Source organism: Stylophora pistillata, chromosome 11 (assembly GCF_964205215.1).
Source record: "Stylophora pistillata chromosome 11, jaStyPist1.2, whole genome shotgun sequence".
Lineage (NCBI taxonomy): Eukaryota > Metazoa > Cnidaria > Anthozoa > Scleractinia > Pocilloporidae > Stylophora > Stylophora pistillata.
The window spans coordinates 11,962,831-11,983,749 of NC_142529.1; the positions used below are offsets into that span (position 1 = coordinate 11,962,831).

General features: G+C 38.0%; 3 protein-coding genes and 2 long non-coding RNA genes across 10 annotated transcripts in view; 3 read left to right on the top strand and 2 right to left on the bottom strand.

Annotated features, from left to right (window-relative positions):
• The first annotated feature begins 395 nt into the window (after positions 1-395).
• Positions 396-20,919, top strand: part of LOC111331656 (uncharacterized) — a 77,028-nt gene continuing 56,504 nt past the window's right edge. For 5 of the 6 annotated variants that reach the window (XR_015992965.1, XR_015992966.1, XR_015992963.1 and 2 more), the window contains exons 1-2: positions 396-543; positions 731-850. This is a non-coding gene — a long non-coding RNA (uncharacterized LOC111331656). Of the gene's footprint in view, positions 544-730; positions 851-4,931; positions 6,643-20,919 lie in introns of those variants that run through there. The other variant, XR_015992968.1, reaches the window with a different exon arrangement.
• Positions 6,788-8,161, bottom strand: LOC111326821 (uncharacterized). The gene has a single exon (XM_022930900.2). The coding sequence runs from the start codon at positions 8,144-8,146 to the stop codon at positions 6,788-6,790; it is 1,359 nt and encodes a 452-aa protein (XP_022786635.2). The 5' UTR covers positions 8,147-8,161.
• LOC148720072 (uncharacterized) lies at positions 9,357-10,367 on the top strand. The gene is made up of 2 exons (XR_015992971.1): positions 9,357-10,064; positions 10,230-10,367. It is a non-coding gene; the product is annotated as an uncharacterized LOC148720072 (long non-coding RNA).
• Positions 16,254-18,202, top strand: LOC148720073 (uncharacterized). The gene has a single exon (XM_088737768.1). The coding sequence runs from the start codon at positions 16,474-16,476 to the stop codon at positions 18,007-18,009; it is 1,536 nt and encodes a 511-aa protein (XP_088593894.1). The 5' UTR covers positions 16,254-16,473; the 3' UTR covers positions 18,010-18,202.
• On the bottom strand, positions 18,085-20,550 carry LOC148720074 (uncharacterized). The gene is made up of 2 exons (XM_088737769.1): positions 20,347-20,550; positions 18,085-20,275 (listed from the first exon to the last, which is right to left on the bottom strand). Exon 2 carries the CDS (start codon positions 20,095-20,097, stop codon positions 18,823-18,825), a length of 1,275 nt encoding a protein of 424 aa, XP_088593895.1. The 5' UTR covers positions 20,098-20,275; positions 20,347-20,550; the 3' UTR covers positions 18,085-18,822.

The window sequence follows — 20,919 nt, forward strand, 5'->3', positions numbered from 1 at the left end:
GGTAAGATTTCGCGGACAATCGGATCGATTTCTCTTACATTGTGTGCTGAGACTGAAACTTTTCACCTCGGGCAAAGCTTTGTCGCACTGCCCAAACAAACATAGCGAGCAACAGAGCTTGTAGTATATGTGCGTGTTAAAACACACGAAAGGACTCCAAAGGACACTTCACTCTGATTGGGCAGAATAACACAAAGATTTTCTGGCACCAATCAGATGCCAGAACGAGTGCGACTGTTTGGAACTAGTCTTGTAAGACAATGTGCCCAGGGGCTCTTTCGCCCTTAACTTGAAATCGACTCACAGCCCCCGGGTCTCCGAGGATGAGTAAGAATGAAAATAACGATAATAGTAATAATGAGAACAAAAACCGCTGACCGTATACTATGGTTTCGTCGCGTAAACAGGAGGGAGCCGAGGGAGACACGTGATTGTGTCAGGATAACACATTTGAACAGATATCCTAACAGTGTCAAGGTCACTTGGTGCTGTCCTTGGCTGTAGTGGGCATCTGCAAGTGGTATTTAACTTTGAGAAGTCAGGGTAAGCTAGATTTTGTAAAGCAAACTTCCGTTACTCAGTTCATAGCTCGTCTTGCACGAACATGCGACGGCAGCACATAGGTGTGATAGAATGTTGAGTTGGACTTCAAACGTGATCTTCAATAGCTTTCGAAATATCTGTGTAATGACTGTTTCTATTTATTTCAATTTGTGTGTCCTTATTGTAGGTTAAAAGTCCCTGAAGATTTGGAAGGAAGAGATTCTATCGGATGCTGGCGGTTGGAACTGTTGGGACGCAAATTGATCACATCAAATATCACGTTTTTCAGGATCAGTGCTTCCTAAAGGTTTGCGAACCACTTTCGCTACGCTAGTGTTGTTAAAGTTTCAAACCTACTTTTATTCTAGTGCACTATTCATACCAAGCTTCCTTTATTTTAAGATATTTTGATGATTTCGCCGATTTCGGCGCATATGGCATACTTGAGGTTGACAGTTGCATGATCGCCACAAACCAACCATCTGAATTTGCCGAAAGTCTCAATTTTTAGATTTTCTGTCATTGGCGTACGTGTTCGCGAGATCAGTTTGAGAAAGATGAACTAAAAGGGGTTGATAGTCTGTTGTTTGGTTCACTGCTCAGGATATTTAATTGGGTTGTAGGTTGGTGCAGTGGTAGTTTTCACAAAACTTTGTCTGAAATGAACCTCACTATGGTAACAACCTGCTACAAATTAAAGTAACACTGATGTATATATGTTGTAGTTCAATTTTATCCTCTGGTTTAATTTTTTACAAACCAGTTCAGTTTTTTTGAACCAGTTTAATTTTACTCATTAGGGTTAAGCATTCATTGCACAGAGTGTTGCAAAGAAACCTTTACATTTAGTCTTTATGAAATGAATGCATAATTAATGTATGGGATTATGTGAAACTCTTTCCATTTTGAAAATGGGTCAAGCTCTAACAAAGCACCCTGAGTATTTCCTCTTTCGTGTGGCAGTGGTTTGGTAGCCTGCCTTACCTTCTTTTCCAACGGAACTCTCTCAAGGTTAAAAACCAATCATTTCTTCATGTAATTTGTTTGTCAATGAAAAAACTTTCGTTAGTTATTGTTGCTCAAATCACTCAGACTCGACTAGTATGTGATGTTACATGCATTGTAAAAAAGCTAACACTTAGTATTTTATCATAGCTTTGCTAGGATATCTAAAAGATGGTAAAATAAAACAAACGTATTTAATAAAAATGGTTATAAATATTTAAAAATTAGTTTGAAATTGGCAAAAATATAGAGTGAACAACATACAAAGAGAAATCTAATAGAACTTCTTAAGTAAAACAAGCAGAATTTCGCACTTTCACCTACGAAACAAATAATTCCTATTCATCAATAGTACCAATGGTTGCATCAAGTGTTAGAAAAACATTAACATTACTTGGCAGTATTCAGGTGCCACTGGTGACAAAAACAAATGATTAGAAAATTAATGTGAATTTTTTTTTAAAAAATTTACTTCTAACAACTTGCATAGAATATAGCTAACAGAACTTTTAGAGTAAACAAAAATGATTAATTTAAAGACCTATTTACATTTTAGAAAGCAGTTATAAATTACTGTCATCATCATCTTTATTTGCCTTATATTAACAATTAAAAAATAGTTAATTACAGCGTTAACAGTTAGAAGGCGAGGAGACCCAAGAAGCCACCAGGCTTATGGGAGAGCCACCTCACTTACAATAATAAATGAAGTAAAGAAAAAGTGCTGCGGATGTGCAGCCTGGCCAATTCAGTGATTATTTAAGTAAAAACGCTTGCAATTTCGTTTTAAAGCTGAGAAGGTTTGACAAACGAGTGACTGAAATAGGGAGAGAGTTCCAAATTTTAGGACCTTGGTAGAGAATTGTAAACTGCTTGACATTTGTACGGCACAAATGCATGCGATAATTACTGGCTGTTCTGGTACCATAGTTGTGAATTTAGCTATTCCTTTCAAAAAGATTGAGAAGCAATGGGGGCAATAAGTTATTTTTGAAATAAAACATAAATTTGGGTATTTTAAATGTATTGACTTGGAAAATATCTAAAATTCCTAGTTTGGAGAATAAAGGGGCAGAGTGGTCTCGATAGTCTGAGTTGGTGATAGCCCGCACAGCTGGCTTTTGCAAATAATAAATTCTATTTAAGTTAGATACGTATGTGGACGACCAGACAGAGTTACAATAGACGATATAAGGATAAACTAAGGTGTAATACAAAGTGAGTTTGGTTGCAGAAAAGTGAGACCTAAATATAATACCTATTGATTTAGCGATTTGTTTACATACATAGCTGATATGGTATTTCCAGGTGAGATGATTGTCAATATAGACCCCAAGGAATTTAGTTACATTAGCTTGTTGAAGGGGTTTACCTCCAAAGGAGAGAGAAATGCTGGAGTTAAATTTCTTCTGTCTGGGTTTAAAATGATTATAAAATTTCTTCTGTCTGGGTTTTATGATTATAAAAGCTTGACCTTTCACATTGACCAGTGAACTTGATTGCCGAGAAGCACGTGCTTTAAAGGTAGCCTTCACTCGCAAGTGTCAGCGGAGTATTCGCAAAACTTAATAGGGCTGGGATGGAATGGGAACATGGAGCTCCGAGTTCGGAGAAGCCACAGCAGAATAAAACTCACACTGATGCAAGGAAAATGATAACTTTATTGTTTGCAGCCTGATTATGTCATACCTATGTTTGAACTTAATATTTCAATCTTCCATTTTGTGTCCAACCAGTTGGAGTCATTTTAGAATGATCAGGTGAGAAAACAGAGTTGAGTGGTAATAAGCTCAGTCGCACTAATCTCTGAGATTTATAGGTGCGCAAGTGCGATCACACATGAATTTTTAGGTGTGCAGTTAAAAATCTAGATGCATGTGCGACCAGCTGGTCGCTAACTTTGAGCCCTGTCTTTGGGATTTTTTCATTGAATACAACTGTTCCTTCTACAGTAAGAAGCAGTTCAGTGATATCATCATCACTAAGGTCTGAAAATTCTTTCACCAATTCCCCATCCTGCTCTGTTGTAATAGTATACAGTTGTTTATTCATATTGTCAAGTATATCTAGGGAAGTCGTGTCTTTTCCAGTGATGGTAAGAATACTGGCCTTTATTTTACTGCAACATTTACAACAACAATAACTTTTTAAACAGGGAAGCGCAATAACCTATTACAGGTTTCAAACCTACGACACTGAAAAATAAATAAGCAAATAGACAAATAAGTACAGACTGAGGATAAAAATATATATATACACAACAGACAATATATAAAGTAAAATAGACTATAAATATGAAATGAATAATATAAATCAACGAAAGGGGGCAAAATATGTAACTATAAATGAACACGTACACATACATATGTAAATATAGATTAAAGACGTAATAGTAGTTATAGTAGGACTATGAAAAACAGTAAAGGCTGATAGTTTCTAAAGAAACTGTTTGGGGCTGCGTCGTTGGGGGTAACGAAATAATTTGGATATATCAACAAAGTTGAAATGGTCAATTGGCCACCGTTATGGTTATAAAAGCTGATGTTTCGAGAGTTAGCCCCTCGCTGGAGCATAATTAAAATATGGTAGAAGTAGAGATAAATATTAAAAAATAAATCCACTAAGAAAATGAACTAATCCTTGAACTAAGACTTTAAAAGAATTTACATTTGTTGCCTCACAGATGGAAAGGGCAACAAATTGTTTCCTACACCTGCAGCACTTAAATAGAATTGCTCTTGGACAGTAGAGACCTTGCTTTTTGCTGGGCAATTGGCAGTAAAACGATTCCTCTTTTTACAATAATTATGCACAAATCTGGCCAAAGGCAGGGCAGCTGCGGCTTTTGTGGTTCCTACCACAGAATCTACAGTCCTTGATCCAGCCACTGCTGACAGATGGGGCATTTTCTGACTGCTCTTATCGTTCTCTTTCACAGCACTTAATCCAGACTCAGCAGATATAACTTTCATTTGAACAGCCGTACTCTCGGTGGCATGAGCAATATCTACAGCTTTCTCAAAGGTCAATTCCTTCACTTTGAGCAAATTTTTGTGTACCTTGGCAGTTTTGTCAGCAGTTGATCCTGAAGGAGCTGAGTGGGTGTGATTGACTCGAAATCACAATTTGCTGCAATTTGGCAAACCTCTGTAAAATATTGATCAACAGTTTCAGATTCCTGCTGATCCTGCGTGACAAAAAGAAAACGTTCGTAAATAGTGTTTTCCCTGGGAATACAATACTCTTCAAACTTGCTTAAAACCACATTGATTTTCTTCGTTTCATCTGGCGAGGCCCATGCAAAAGTATGAAACACCTTGTTCACTTCGTTTCCAACTACTGCCAAAAGTGTTGCTACTTGATGTGCTTCTTCCTCTATCTAGCTTCGTAGCCAACCTGTAATTATTCCAAGCAGAAAGCCAAGTTCGCCAATTGGATGCCGTCAAACCATTGTTTAGCTGGAGTATGTCAAGAGGAGGTATTTGGAAATTTGCCATTTTTGTCAAACTTGAAGGAGGACTTGTTGTTTGCTACTTCACCACTGCTTTCACTCATAAATTTGGCAACTTCTGCCTTGAATCCTTCAGTTTTCATGACATTTGGATTCCCGAAACTCCTGACACCATGTAACGACAGGCAGATAGACAAACAGTGTCTGCAAAACTGCAATAATTAATTACACTGTCATATCCTCAAAATTTACTACTGTGTTCTTTTAGTGATACTTAAATTAACTAACTTATTCTTGTCTAGTACATAGTGACAGGTGACCATCCATTTTTTTGTTATAACTTTAACAGTGATATGCTGTCTGCTTTAGTATGAAGTGACTACACAGCCACTAATTTTCATAACTTTCAGCCTATTCATGTAACCTTGTCCATATCCATCTGCACTAGTCTCTATAATCTATTTCATTCATAAGGTGTGCACTTATTTTTGGTAAGGAGTGATAACCTGCTCTTCCTGGGATGTGCAAAAAAGCATTGAGTCTGGTGTCATCTTTTGATTTCTTATGATCCTGATGTACACTACTATAAGTCAAAATACCATCATTGACACCAATAAAACTTGCTATTCTCTGGGCAGACTCTTCTTTGAAATTTGGCCCAAGAAGATCAACTTTGCCTTTAAAGAATTACTCTTGTGCTCAAGGAACAAATCCATAGAAATATTTCTCCCAGCTTTTCCATGAATTACAGAAGCTGTTGGCAAGTACACTTTGTGCTTTTTCGTCTGGAATGTTTGCTATCATTTTGGTTAAGAAGACAAGGGTAGTGTATATAATACCATACATTTTTAAAAAAGTAACAAGCCCTGTTAATAAGAACTGTCAAGAAAAAGGAAGCCCAGAGGTTTACCTATATTAAGGGTCTCCTAAATAAAGAAGAAAGTATCGAAATATAGCAATCAAAAATAAAAAAATGTACATTGTTATAAAATTAATGCAAGTTCATGAGAAAATATATAATTATAAATCACAGAAATACTGTTAAAAAGGTACAGAATGTCCATTCAGTAAATATTCATTTGATTCCTCAGTTTTAGTGGAAACTTGTTGATATTTGGACTATCATGGCAATAGACTACATTACTTGGATCAGATCAAATCTCACCTAAAGATCTTAAACTGGCACACGGATCTCTTATCCAAGGCTTGTTCGAGGTCTTTAAAAGAGCAAGGATTGTTGTAAGTTCCCCCAGTAGTGGAAAGAATCTTCAGTTATACCTATCTTTAATAAAGGAATAGACTGGACCCTAACAATTTTCAACTAATCTTTACTTAGTGCTCTAGGGAAACTACTCAAGAGGGTAGTATGCAAGTCTTTAGATGATCACAGTATTTCTGTAAAAGTGTAGTGTTATCGTCCTGGTGAGTGTAATCCAGAGAAGGATTGTCATCAGTGATGGTGACTGATGTTTCGACAACCTGTGTGGAAGTCATCACCAGAGTCAAGATGAGTAGCACAATCACCTGTCCATTTAGTGTAACACAGCCAAAAAATATCATTGTCTTTATATCTCATCTATTACTCAATGAAATAGTGTGTATCTATGTACATTGCACATATTATTTCAAAAATTGATATTATTTACATTTAAGTATTTATTGCGATTTTCTGGTTTACCCATAATGCATTGCGGGCGTGCCAAAATCATTACAATTCAATATTTTGTTGTGAAATCATGATAAACTTAATTGTGTACTAGAAAACAGTTGAATTAAGGTTATTTTTGCTTAAAGTGAAGCAATTATTTCTTCATTTTCCAATAAAGGAAGCTTAGGTTTCCGGGCTCTCCGCTTCACAGGAAGGTCTCCACAAATATGGCGCACAGTGGCCGCATATACCATGGCAATGCGTTTGACATCAAGGGTGAATGTCATATCATGGATGTTCTCTCGTAAGTAGAAGTGGCCTTTCAACACCTTCTGACCTTTTAGTGCAGGACAGTGGTAATCATCTGTGAAGTCAGAGGCAAGTTCTTCAACTCCATCTGAGGTGACCTGGAGGAGATAAAAATCATACATCGGGTCTTCATCAGCAGCAATAGCCACTGTACTGCCCTTCACAGCCAGGTCTGCTAAATGTACTGCGGTATCGTGGTCAAGAATTGGCTCTTCATTTGCTTGCCTAGTGGTTGCCACTGAGCCATCTCTCAAGATATTAATGGTTTTCCACTCATCCAGCCACTCTTTGTTGGAACAGTTGTCTTCTTCACCAAAAATACAGCTGGTGCAGTAGCAGGACCTGTGTCTCACCATCACTTTCTCTTGCCGAGGAAGTGATTTAACACAGTGCCACTTACGAATTCCCTTCACCGCTTTGAACTTTCTGCCATCTCTCTTCCTTTCCACAGCTCCTTCGCCAGAGGACGTTACGTAAAAGAAAACCCTTCGCTTTAGCTGTACAGCTTTCGTTCTAGCTGAGAAGCTTGAGGTAGCAGGCTGTGCAAAGTTAGCCACTAAGTATTCATACATACTTTTAGCACTATTGATGGTAGCAGCTTTGCTGAGGACTGATTGGCTGACCTTCTGCTTCACATGTGAGCCAGCAGCATCCTGCTCTCCCTTGGCATGAGAGGTCTCAAAGTAATTCCGCTGCACAGGGTAACCAAAGTCAGCAAGGGCACAAGAAAGATCTCCAACACAGTGTCGTGACTTGTACTGAGCTGCACAACCATCGGTGAATTCATGCATTTGTTTTACTGGAATACCAATGTCTTCAGTTAAATATTGTTTAATAAGTTCCTGTACTTTGTGTACACTGTCCTGGTCTTGACCCTGATCATCTGATATTACAAACAGATGTTCCTTGATAAGCAAAGGATTCTCTTCTGTACTGTCTTCACCATCTATGGCCTCTGTTGCATGACGGTGAAGGATGGTAACATGGATTGAGACCTTGGCGATGTCAAAGTACTCCGACTGTATCTCATCCTGTTGTCTGCATGAATACCCTTCAGAGTAGTCATGCACACAGATAACATGGTCAAGAGGTAGGTTATCCAAGAGGCTGTCCAGCTGGTCACGTTGCCATTTAGCCATAAAGCAGTGGCTTGGATACACAGCTAGGAGCTCTTTCAAGTATTGAAACATTTCAGATGGAGGCGTTTCTTTTGGCATGAGAACTATCTTTTTCTTCTCTTGGCCATTTGAAAGAAACTTCCCAGTGGGCATGTACTCATAGCGCGACCACCGAACAGTTCCCTCATCAGAAGTCTCCTCTGGCAGCAGCTTGAGGCCATCAACTCCACATGAATCACACTCCCGTTCAAGGCACTGAATATTGTGGAATTTGCTGTTATCTGGTTTAGGACAGAGGGTCTTTTCTGCAGCCTCAGTTACATTTTTTAGTATTACTGCGTCTTCACTGTTGGTATCAGTCATAGGGAGTTTCAGGACATCTTTGCGAAATCTCATGCACGCATTAAACACAATTTGTGTTTCTACACGCTTTCTGCAAAGGCATGATCTTCTATCCCTCTCCTTTGCTTGTCTTACAAAAAATGGCTTAAGACTTTCAAATTTCCTCTGCTTTACTTTGACTTCTGGATGCAACTCCTGGAACTCAAGAAATGCCTCAGTCTGTGTTTTTTCCAAAACATGTTTGGCGTGATGGACATATTCCTGCTTCCCAATACGTTGCTTAGCAAGATCTTTCTTGTCTCCAGTTGGTCGACTAGCTGTGTACGTCCAGTAGCTAAAAATTTTCTTCCCATCTTCTTCCGAAAGGGCATCACGCCGAACTCGTCTTTTTGTATATATCCAACTCTTTCTCTCCCCAGCCAATATTTTTGCCCTTTCCTTCACAGCATTGCGCACACTTTTTTGGCCAACGTTCACAAGCTTTGAGAGCGATTTTTTTGCTCGACATTTGGATACATTTTCTCCAAATGCAAGACTTTTAAAGGCACTATAAGCGGCTCTGTTGTCTTTTGAGCCACTCTTCTTTAGTTGCTGAACACCTTCGGTGATATCTGCTGCAAGGGCGCGTAATGCCGTCGTCTCCTTGGCTTCTTCTGGTGTTTTGATGAATCCTTTTTTTTCTAAAATCTTTTTAGTGCGCGGACTTGAGGATATTGTTTCTACAAGTTCTGCTTTCTTCTGTGGTGTTTTTGGCTGAACTTGAGTTGTTTTCTTTAAGGCGCGGGCTTTTGCCATCCTGTTTTGGAAAGCGGAACTAGAAGGCGGGGTTGAACACGTATACTCCGCGGCATTTGTAGCATGCTCTTCATGTGCTTCTCTCAATTCAGCTCGCCGTTTTTCACGTAAATTTGGTACTCTTTTTCGAGTTTGGTCTCTGATTTTTTGTCTTCTTTCTTCTTCTGCTGATGTTTCTTCCCTTTTTCGTTTCTTCGTAACAGCTTTCAGGTTTTGTGCCCTAGTGTTCGGCCGGTGAGTTTTCTGACCTCGGCTGTCACGCACCTTGGCTATTTTCTGTTGGCGTTTTTTCTCGTAGTATCTTTTATCAGTAGCTTTCTTTCTCTCAGCCTTTTGTTCTCTCCATCTTTTCATCTTTTCAGCACTTGATTGGGGTTTTGTTTCCATAATTTGTCGGAATCGCTTGATTAATTTTTGAAGCACTCTGCTATTATTGTGATTGAGAAATCGAGTGTAACGCTAGTCAACACGCTTCGGGCTAAATATACCACGTGCTTTTATTGTTTAAACCCTGAAAATATCCGTATCCCCCCCCCAAACATATCAGGCAAGGCTGCACAGGCTGGCCTTCGTCGTTTCTTGTACGTTGTGACCATGATTTGGGTCGATTTTGAGAGCGGCTTGTAGTGTTTCTGGTCCGAATTGAATATGTAATATGATCGCAAAGCGTCTATAAACAACACATTAGGCAGAAAATATGTTTCGATTCATTCTTTGTACCATTTCTTCGGCGAAAATTCATATAAGCTCGTAAATTCTTACGAATCTAGAAGTCTGATAGAATGAACTTTGATTTGGTCGTTCTCTATATGGTGATGGACTACTCTACGCTGATTTATCGGCTTCGAAATAGGTAAGTAATGGTTGAATTTATGCAATCAAAACTCGTTACAAATTTGTTTCCGATATGCAAAATCGCTATATTTTTCCCAGCATCTCATGATTTGCTATTATCTTGCACAGAGCCTTAAAGCAAAATGAATGAACTTTTCTCAGATGTAATTATTATTGTTTTTAGTTTAATCTGGTCGCCAAAAGCCTGAATTCTGTAAACTGTGAAGTCTGTTTATAATCCAGCGTTACAGGACAACACACAAGAACTTATATTGTAGTTTGTACTTATTACTGCCTCAATAAAAAACACAGAGCAATGAAATTTTGTGAAAAGTCTATTTGTATTATATACAATAATTAGGCATGATAAAATTTTAAGCTTTTATTCGTTTTGAGGGACAAAAATTACGTTTTTACTCTTGGTATGCAAATTCGATGTTACGCGTTACACTCAAAATGTCGTGCTTTTTGTAAACAATTGACTTTAATTCGTGTCCTAAACTTATCGCTTGAATTTTGTTATTGATTTCATATCAAACAAGAACTATTACTCAGTTTATCTGTAAAGTTTGAGGGGCGTTCATACATTTTTCGCGAAGATATGGGTAAATATAATTTTCGGACCCTGTAATGGTGGCGTGACCGTGCTACTCATCTCAAGTGAATATTAATTTGTTGTCAGTAGAATGTTCTTTGTCCAGTTCGTGTAAAATGATTGGTCAGTTTTGCCATGATGTTATTGGCTGGAAGACTCAAGTGGTGTAAGTCGGTTGTGATTGGTCTGTTTCGATCCATCAGTAAAGTTAGGTCGTTCTGTTCAGTTTGTTTGTAATGTTAATGTCATAAATGAGTCGTTTGTATGGAGCTGGTAGTAGTTGAACCTGTTTAGGGGAATCTGTTCTAAGTTAGAAAACCGGCTTTCCAGAGTCAGTCATTGAAAGTAGTTAGTGCTGTAGGTTAGGCATTGCGCAGAGTCCCAGTCAATATTGAGGTTTGTAAGTCGATGATGTCTGGCAATGTGATTGTTGACATCACTTTTCCTTGTGGCCTCTCTGTGTTCAGTCAGTCTTGTTTCGAGGTTTCTGCCAGTCTCTCCGATGTAGGAGGCTTGGCAGTCGGGGCAATCAGTCTTATAAATTGCTCCCTGTCTGTTCTTCAGTTCATCCTTGTTTTTAATGTTAGTTAGTGACTGACATTGTGGGGTGGTGGGTTTGTGGGTGATACAGATGTTGAAGGGTTGTAAGATGCACAAGATGTTCTCAGACATGCCTTTTATGTACGGTATGGTTGCTGTAGTCATAGGAGTTGCAGTGTCGTTTGTTTCAGTACTAGTAGGTCGATTAGTGTTTCGTTAAATGAAGTCGTCATAGTAGTCGTTCTTTAAAAAACCATGGTAAAGGTATTTGTTCTCGTCAGATTAGCTGTCTGTCATGTTGCATCCTAGTTGCGCATGTTGTGGTACAGTTCTGATAATTGTGGCATTGTGTGGTGTAGGGTTGTAGGATGACTCATCTAGTAGTCTGTTGGTGTGTGTCGGTTTCCTGTACACTGTCGTCTTTGGTGAGTTGTCGTCACGGCTTACCAGACAGTCTAGAGAATGAAGTTTGCCATTTTCTCTGACTTCTCTGGTCAACTGTATGTCAGTGTTTTGTCTGTTAAGGTGGTGGTGGAATGCGTCAATTTTGTCGTGTCGTACAGCGGTGAATGTGTCATCAAAGTAGCGTAACCAAAGCGGTATTGCTTGTGGGCGGGTCGAAAGGGCCCATCGACTTGCCCACAAACGATACCGCTTTGGTTACACTATGTTGACAACACATTCACCGCCTTATGACACGACAAAATTGACGCATTCCGCCACCACCTTAATGGACAAAACACCGAGATACAGTTTACCAGAGAAGTAGAAGAAAATGGCAAACTTCCTTTTCTAGACTGTCCAGTAAGCTGTGACAACAGCTCACTACTGATGACAGTTTACAGGAAACTGACATGGACCAACAGATTACTAGATGAGTCATCCTACAACCCTATATCACACAAAGCCATGACTATCAGAACTCTAACACAACACACGCAACTAGCATGCACCACAACAGACAGCTTATCTGATGAGAACAAATATATTTGCCGTGTTTTTTCAAAGAACAGCTACAACAACAACTTCATATGACAAAACACCCACTGACCTACTATTACTACTGAAACAAATGACAACACAAGTCCTATGACAACAGCAACCATACCGTACACAAAAGGCATGTCTGAGAACATGTCGGGCATCTTACAGCCCTTCAATATCCACATCACCCACAAACCCATCGCCACACTACGTCAGTTACTAACCGACGTTAAGGACAAGGACAAACCGAGGAAGAGACATGGAGCGCGTTATAAGATCAATTGCTCCCACTGCTAAGCCTCCTACATCCGATAGACTGGCAGAAACCTTACAACCAGACTGAATGAACACAGACAGGCCACAAGGAAAGGTGATGTCAACAACCTCATTGCTGAACATCATCGACTTACGAACCTCAGTACTGACTGGGACTCTCGCAATGGCTACCCTACAGCCCTAACTACTTTCAGTGACTTACTCTGGAAAGCTGGTTTGTTAACTTAGAACAGACTCCCCTAAACAGGTGTCAACTACTACCGGTTCCATACAAACGACTCATTCATGACATTAACATGACAAACAAACTGAACAGAACAACCTAACTTTACAGATGGATTGAAACAGACCAATCATGACTGACTTACGCCAGTTGAGTCTTACAGCCAGTAACACCACAGCAAAACTGACCGATCATTTTACACAAACTGGACTAAGAATATTCTACTGACAACAACTATTCACTTGACTCTGATGATGACTTCTGCACAGGTTGTTGAAATGTCAGTGACCACCATGCCACTGACAACAGTCCTTCTCAGGACTACACTCGCGTGGACAATCATACTACACTTTCACATGTTACCCCTACGTTCAAACCATTTTCTGCATATTATTTCTAATTGTAACTTAACAAAATTTTCAGAAATAGGGGGAATAGAATAGGACACTCGAGGTGGCAACTTGGAAATGACATATTGGGTAATACGCTCCCAGTTATTAGGGTCAGAAGCATGAGTTAACTGAATGGAAGAAGAAATATTGGCAAAATGCTCGTTAAAAAGTTTGGCAATGTCATAATCATGATAGTTCAGCCTGTCAATGGTTAAGTGATTCTGCCATTTTGAACATTTAGAGGACACAAGAGAACGAATAATGCGCCAGAGGTTTTTAGGATTATCAAGGTTATTGTTTATTGAGTTTTGATAAAGGCAGCGCTTAGAATAATGAATAAGATGAACCACTCTGTTACGTGCTGAACAGTACTCACACCAACATAATGCATTGTTTGAGAGAATTGCTTTTCTAGTTTGTGCCATTAATTTCTTTAATGGCAACGATTGATATTTTGTAACATTGTCCTTATTTTATTTTACCTATGTGCTGTTTCCACAAGACCAGCCTTAGAGATCCACTGTTATCTGCAAACCGGACTTCTTGTTTAGTCAAATTATTTTTGTGAATTACATTCACAGTTTCTGCAGCACCATCAAATAAAATGTGGCCAGCAATGTTGACCAGGGTATAATTTTCTCGCCCTTGAATTTCCTCTACTGGGCTGTCTGTTGCTTCCATGGTTTCTTGGTTTAATGTGGTGGAGGTCAAAATCTGTTTCACTTCCAGGGGGATCTTGAATTTTTGTTCTATTTTTGAGAATCAATTCTTCCTTTTTGCCGTGTCATGGGTTTTCTTTAGTTGGAACTTCTGTATTTTAACAGGAGATGAAGACTCGAATTTGGGCTTGAGCACTGAATGCTTCTCTGGGGAGAAGTAGACAGCACAATCTACTTTAGTGTTTGTTTGGAAATTTTACAAAAATTATTGATTCATGTTTTTGCTGGTCTTTATAGGGGACAGGTTTTGTAAATAACCAACCATGCTTCGTTCTGAAATAACAGGACTAAATTATTGAATTTGAGGTGTTACTGATTAGATCAAAAGCATCAAATACTGGTATACATTGTGTATACATACTCATATAAATCGTGGCATACAAAAAAGCAGAGTCCAAGGGATGAAATGCAAAAGAGCTGTACTTGTATGAAAATAATGATGCAAATTAAACTATGGTAGAAGTAGAGAAAAATATTAAAAAATAAATACATTAAGAAAATGAACTAATCCTTGAACTAAGACTTTAAAAGAATTTGCACTTGTTGCCTCACAGATGGAAAGGGCAAGGGCGTTCCATGTTCCCACAACTCTATGAAAATAACTACCAGTATTATAATATTTTAAGAACATTTGTTCTTACATGTCTCATCTTTAGAGTTAACTTATCATTGTGTCTAAACGAATAGTGATCAATGATAGTAGATAATACTGTGTCAATTTTTTCAGTGGCGTGATAAAGCACAATTTTGTGAGAGGTTATGGTGGATTCATAATATGATAATAATAATCATAAAATGTTATTAAACAACTTGAATATCTTACAAGATATTCAAGTTGTTTAATAACATTTTCTTATATACTTATGTTTGATTTCAAGATGGGTACTGCATCAATTTAGGGTACAATGTACATTTATGTGTATAGCACAGAACTTTCCAGGTATTTTATTAACAGTGTATGATAACATGCTACTTAAATTGAGGTGAAAGGAAAATTACTTGTAGAGAAATAGAAAGTCTTTGATGAAAACTGTGGGTTAATTTCTCAATATTTTTCAATGTTTTATCTTGTTGACTATTAAGCAAATGGTAAAAGTGGAATACAACTTACTGCTTGAATCATTTACACTTGGGTCACCTAAAAGTGAATTGGTTAGAGAGAACTAATTGTTATTACTTTTGATTACGCATAAATGCAGATATTTTTGTTCTTTAAAAAGGTTTTTTGTCATTTGAAAAAGTTGATTCAATCTTTGCTCCACCTGTTGTCTGTATTTTAAGGTGTTTATCTTTTTAATACTTTTAAGTCTATCAGTCATTGGCTCTACTACAAATGAGGACAACCATTTAACTAGACTTAAACCTACATATGCGATGCCCAATGTTTGTTCAGACTTTTCAATATCCATAATGCAGTGGTTTTGTCACCATCTCTTACTTTCCTGCTTTGGCTAAGTTATGTTTTCCTTTCTATAAAGAAAGTGTTTAATAATTTTTGCAAAATGACTTTATAATACGACAGGAGATTTCAATGCAGCACTGAATCTGTTTTCCTGGATTAGTTTTGTGAAATTCATGTTATTGTTAAGTTCTCTCATCTTCTCATTTTTTTTTTTCTGGAGTTGGCAACTTCTTGCTGACTCCACAAATGTTATGGCCCTCATCAGTGCTAAAGGGCTGTATTCTGCTCAGTGTTGGATCAACTGCTTGATCCTTCTCTGCTGGAGAAGATATACATGCCACAATTGCAGTAAAGGCTGTGTTAGCAATAAGTTGGGCAGTTACTGTTGCCTGAACTGCATCTGGTGCACGAGTCTCCCTGGTGCTGCAATGTACAACAATTAATGTGTCTATCCACTCGTGAATTTTTCCAAGGGTCTCTTGGATCTTTTCAGCTTTGTCCTGCATGGTAGGCTGTTTGGTGTTGGGTGTTGAAGTTTGGGTTGCCTTAATGACATCCAACAGACTAAGGGAAACAGCTCTCTTGTGCATTAGTATAAGAGAGTTGACAAGCAGAGGTTGGATTACCAGCAGACTGCAAATTGGGCTTATATTCACTGGGTTGGCTGGAAGTGAGGGGACAAATGGTGATGATGGATTTGGAGATAGGCATACACAAACTGGTAAAGGTGACATTGCTTGGATTAAGAATAACACTAACATCGGAAAGTGTAGACAAAGGTACATGTAATGTCTATATTGAATGTCCTGAGCCTCTTCTTAACTTGTTAGTAGTTTTTGTTTAGAATCCAATGCTCTTGATATTGGTAATTTCATCACTCAACTGACAAGGTGAAAACTTAGTGTCATCATAATGATAGTAATTTTTCTGTTTGGTTTCAAAACTGTATTATTTTGGCGAAAACCAATCAAACTTGTACATACCCAGTATTTATCTATTGTACCAACTTAAACTAACACTGAAAACATCATACTAACTGTTCATCAAGGATATACGCGACTTTCATAATGGCGGGCGACGAGTGAACACTGGTATCGAACTTTGCATGAGAGCGAGGCCATCCAGTCATCTTTCGCTGTAAAACATAAGAGTTTGTATTGGAATATTTACCAAGTTCTAAAAACGAATACTTTTTCTTCCGAAGTACACAATATTTTAGTACAGCTTTACCGTTATAGAAAGAAGATATAATCTCCTTTTACTCTTGTGGTTTTATTGGCCGAATTAATTACGAGCAATGCCAAGTCACTGTTGTGTACCACAGTGTACTGCGAGAGACGTCCATGGCGAAGACGGCGAAAAGCTTTCTTTCTTCACCTTTCCTTCAGACAAGACACTAAAGAAAAAATGGATCCATGCTATAAGAAGAGAGGAAGGACGAAACTTTAAAGTAAGGAAAACAACGGTAGTTTGTGGTCGACATTTTAGGGAAAGTGACATTAAAAGAACCCTGGCAGGGAAAAACATGTTGAAGCCCGGAGTCGTGCCTTCCTTGTTTGCATGGGTTCGCACTTCGCCGAGAAAACGGAATCCACCAAAAGTAAGGCTGTTCTCTATTGACAAGCGTACGGAGAGGCAAACAGAAAAGGAACCAGCTCAAGATATGACCATCGAAGAACGAGAAGAACAGGCCTTTATCGATGAAATTGAACCAACAAGTGTTGACTTTGGGACACAAACTGACTACACTCCTTACGAAGAACACTTACGAGAAACTATACAGACATTAAATCAAAAGATTGAAGATCTTACATTAAAGGTCTCGCACTTGGAGCGAAAAAATAATGAGTTGAAAAGCAAATTATTTTCTTTGGAGAATATTCAAAATATGAAGGATTCTAGTGCCTTTTATACAGGATTTTCAAATTGGGATTCATTCATGGCCATCTACAATTACCTTGATCCAGGGGAATTGGGTGAAAACATCAATTACTGGCTATCGTCAAATACAAACACTGAGATTTTTTACTATTCTGATGATTCTGGGCAAAGTGAGGAAATTAACCTGAAGAAAGGGAGATCCAGGACACTCAAACCACTAGATGAATATTTTCTAGTGTTGTGTAGGCTAAGGCAAGGTTTTCATGAGGACCACTTGGCACATTTATTTCACATCTCTCCATCTACTGTTAGCAGAATAATAATTACATGGATAAATTACATGTTCCTAAAGCTAGGAACTATTAATATATGGCCAACAAGAGAAGATGTTGATGCAAATATGCCTGAGTCCTTTAAAGAGAAATACAAGTCAACAAGAGTGATTATTGACTGCACCGAAGTGAAATGTCAAATGCCAAGCAGTTTGCAGAAAAATTCAGAGTTATTTAGTAGCTACAAAAACCATACCACTCTCAAGGGTTTAGTTGGCATTTCTCCTGGTGGTGCCATTACATTTGTTAGTCAATTGTATACTGGGTCTATATCTGACAGAGAAATAGTTGAGAGAAGTGGGTTTTTGGATATGACTTTTGATGAAAAGGACTCTGTCATGGCTGACAAAGGATTCACAATCCAGGATTTGCTTCCACTTGGGGTTTCACTAAATCTACCACCATTTTTGGGAGCATCAGCTCAAATGGATGCAGAGAATGTCATACTAACTCAGGAAATTGCAAGCCTTAGGATCCACATTGAACGAGCAATAAATAAAATAAAAAACTTTCATGTTTGGGATCGAGTAGTCCCTTTGCATCAGTTTGGTATAGTTAATCAAATGTGGGCAGCCTGTGCCATTCTATGCAATGCTCAACCAAACATAATTTCAATCTAACTTGATTTGACCAAAACAAAATTCAATTTGATATTCATATTAAGTAATTATGACTAATAATACATTATTAATAACTAAGAAATAATGTTCTGTTTTAATTTCTTTTTAGATACAAGCTGATAATTTATCACAATGTACATTTAAATAATGAAACTACATTATTGTATCAAAATAATAAACTAACTCAACAAGATTGATGTGGCAATGCCAACTCTATTCATAACTATTGTCACTACTTCTACCAATCAACCAACAAAGCTTTAATTAATGAATCTGTACAATCAATTTAATTTGGTCACGTGGAGCAAAAAGAGAAAAAGCTATCAAAAATTTTCAGAAAAATTTGAGCAAAAATTCAATTTGGCTTGAAGATGGTTGCATACAATATGTTTAATGAGCAAAAATACAAATAAGTCACTATTTGTCAGTAACTTTCTGTAACACTTCCTCTAATATCGGTAAGAGACTATCAGTCTCAATATTTAAAAAAAAAATTCTAATTATCATTCTGTTGTTCACTGTAACTCTTAGCAGCAAAATGGATAAAATGATTAAAGAAATAACTAACTAGTTGTCTGAGCTGATTCCAGAAGTCTGGATCAAAAGAGATTCTTTGAACATAGAGGCCAACTTTTGTGTATACAATAAAATCACACCACATAGCACCTGTGATGCCCATTTGCCCCTGAACTTGTGAGTAATACATGTGGTTTTCCTTTAATTTGCATTGTTTATCACTGATCTTCTCCATAAAAAATTTTGAATCATCAGCAGCATTGAGGGGATGAACATTAAAATACTTGTATGGGCATTTCACCTCAGCAATTCCAAAGTGGTAAACGCAACCAGTATCAATGACCCTACTATCTGGACTTGCCCCAAGAATAGGGAAATCTTTGGACACAACCAACCACAGGGTAAAACTTTTACTGGTGTTTTTTGATGAAACATGAATTTGTGGTATTCTAGTAAAGCAGTTGACTCATACCTTTTCCCATGCTCAGTATAAACTGTTTTGACCTCTTTAGGGTTTATAAGGGAGTCAGCAAAATTGTCGTGGTTTCTTTGTCTCTTTGAGATAGTGTGGAAGTTGGAAGCAGTAAACCTCCACCTTCGTTCTTCAGACCATCTTGCAGAATTGGCTTGTTCCCTTGATTCATTTTCAATTTCATTGATCTTTTTTTCATCTACTTCCAAGCCACGCAGAAAGGAAAGTTCATCATTACTCATACCATCTGGAATTTGTAGAGTTTCATCTGAATTTCTCAATGGCAATTGTGGATAGACCAGATTGACTGCAATAGGTAGTGCAAGTCTTGTTATTGTATTAATATCTGCAACAGCAGTAAAGTTTGCCTCACTATACCCCACTTGATAAGATGTGTATGACCCTTTGGGACATTTACCATACTTTGTTTCTTTACTCTCTTGTACTTGCACATTTGACATATGCGTAAAGCCACAGTTTGGTTCAGTTGTTGAAAGAGTCGCTCTCAGTATCTGCTCAGCTTTCATGTCATGCAAACAGTTCCTTCTTGCTTCATAGAGTAGACACTTTACCCCAGACCTAGTCTTGGTATCGTTGAGTTTTGTTTTTTCAATAACCATCTCCATGACTGGTTCTGGCTTAATTTTTTTGCCACCTCCTTTCTGGTGCCACTGTTGCAACTTAGATGTGCAAGCTAGGGTGGCTTGCTGGTCAGCTTCATGGCTAAGATCTGTAGTCACTGTGCATTTATATATGGTGAACTTACAAAGTTTAAACATCAGTCCTATCATATGGTTGCAAAGTCCAGCATTCCCTGATATACAAGTGCATACCGCATGCTCCACATTACCAGATATTATATTGAGGGCAATTTTTAATTGATGGGGCAGATCGTTTTTTGAGAAACTGTGACAACACTGTGCTTTCACATAGAAGTAGTTTTCGTCACAAGCACAACGTATTTCCTCAAGATACTCGTCATCGTCGAATCTCTTGCCTTTTTGCAACGCAGTTGGGATGCTATGCTGGTCTTTGTTGGCAATTCTTTTCCCTGTTTTCGCTATGTGTACATCAATATTAGCTCTCGTAAATACGGGCATCTTTTGAAGAGACAGACTCCAATCGTTTGCTGGATATTTTAAAGGCTGCGTTGTGCAAGAAGTCGAGTCGTCATTCGCGGCGCTTGTACTTTATGATTCCTTTCTTTGGGAATATATTTTGTTTGGATCAGGATCAAATATTTTTTTATCTCTTCCCGATGAAATATAATCGTTGATTCTGAAAATAGAAACGACAAGTCAGGATATCATTTCAATGGTATAGATCGCGTCAAATGCAAGCAAACGTACCTTTTAACGAGCTGTGCTTTCGTTTTTAATCCTTTCCCATTGTCCCCACGACATCTAAGCCAAAACTTCAACTCATCGGTTTTCAATTCTTCGGGTTTTCGACCACACAAAGAAGCTCCTGGTATATCATTCTCACTCAATTTCACGCTACTATCGCTAACTTCGGGCGCCATGTTTGTTTTGCACTTGACTGGTTGGCCTCGGCCCCATGTATTAGTGCCAGTTTTCCCTAGGCATCCACCATTATGAAAGTCGTGTATGCTGTAAACAATTATTATATTGGGATTAACAGTAACATTGGAGAATGTCCACATGGTAATGTTTAAATTGAATGTTCTGGTCCTTTTCTTTCTATTAGAGTTTATGGTATTGGTAATATCATCTCTCTACTGACAAGGATTTAAACTCAATGTCATCAAATTAGATTACAACTTTTCTGTTTAGTTTGAAAATGGTATCTTTAAAAAAATTAAACTTGCACATAGTTATCTATTGTACAAAACATTTTAACTAACAGTGCAAATGTAAAGTACTAAATGCTCAACAAGAAAATTAAAAATTTTGTGTTAAAAA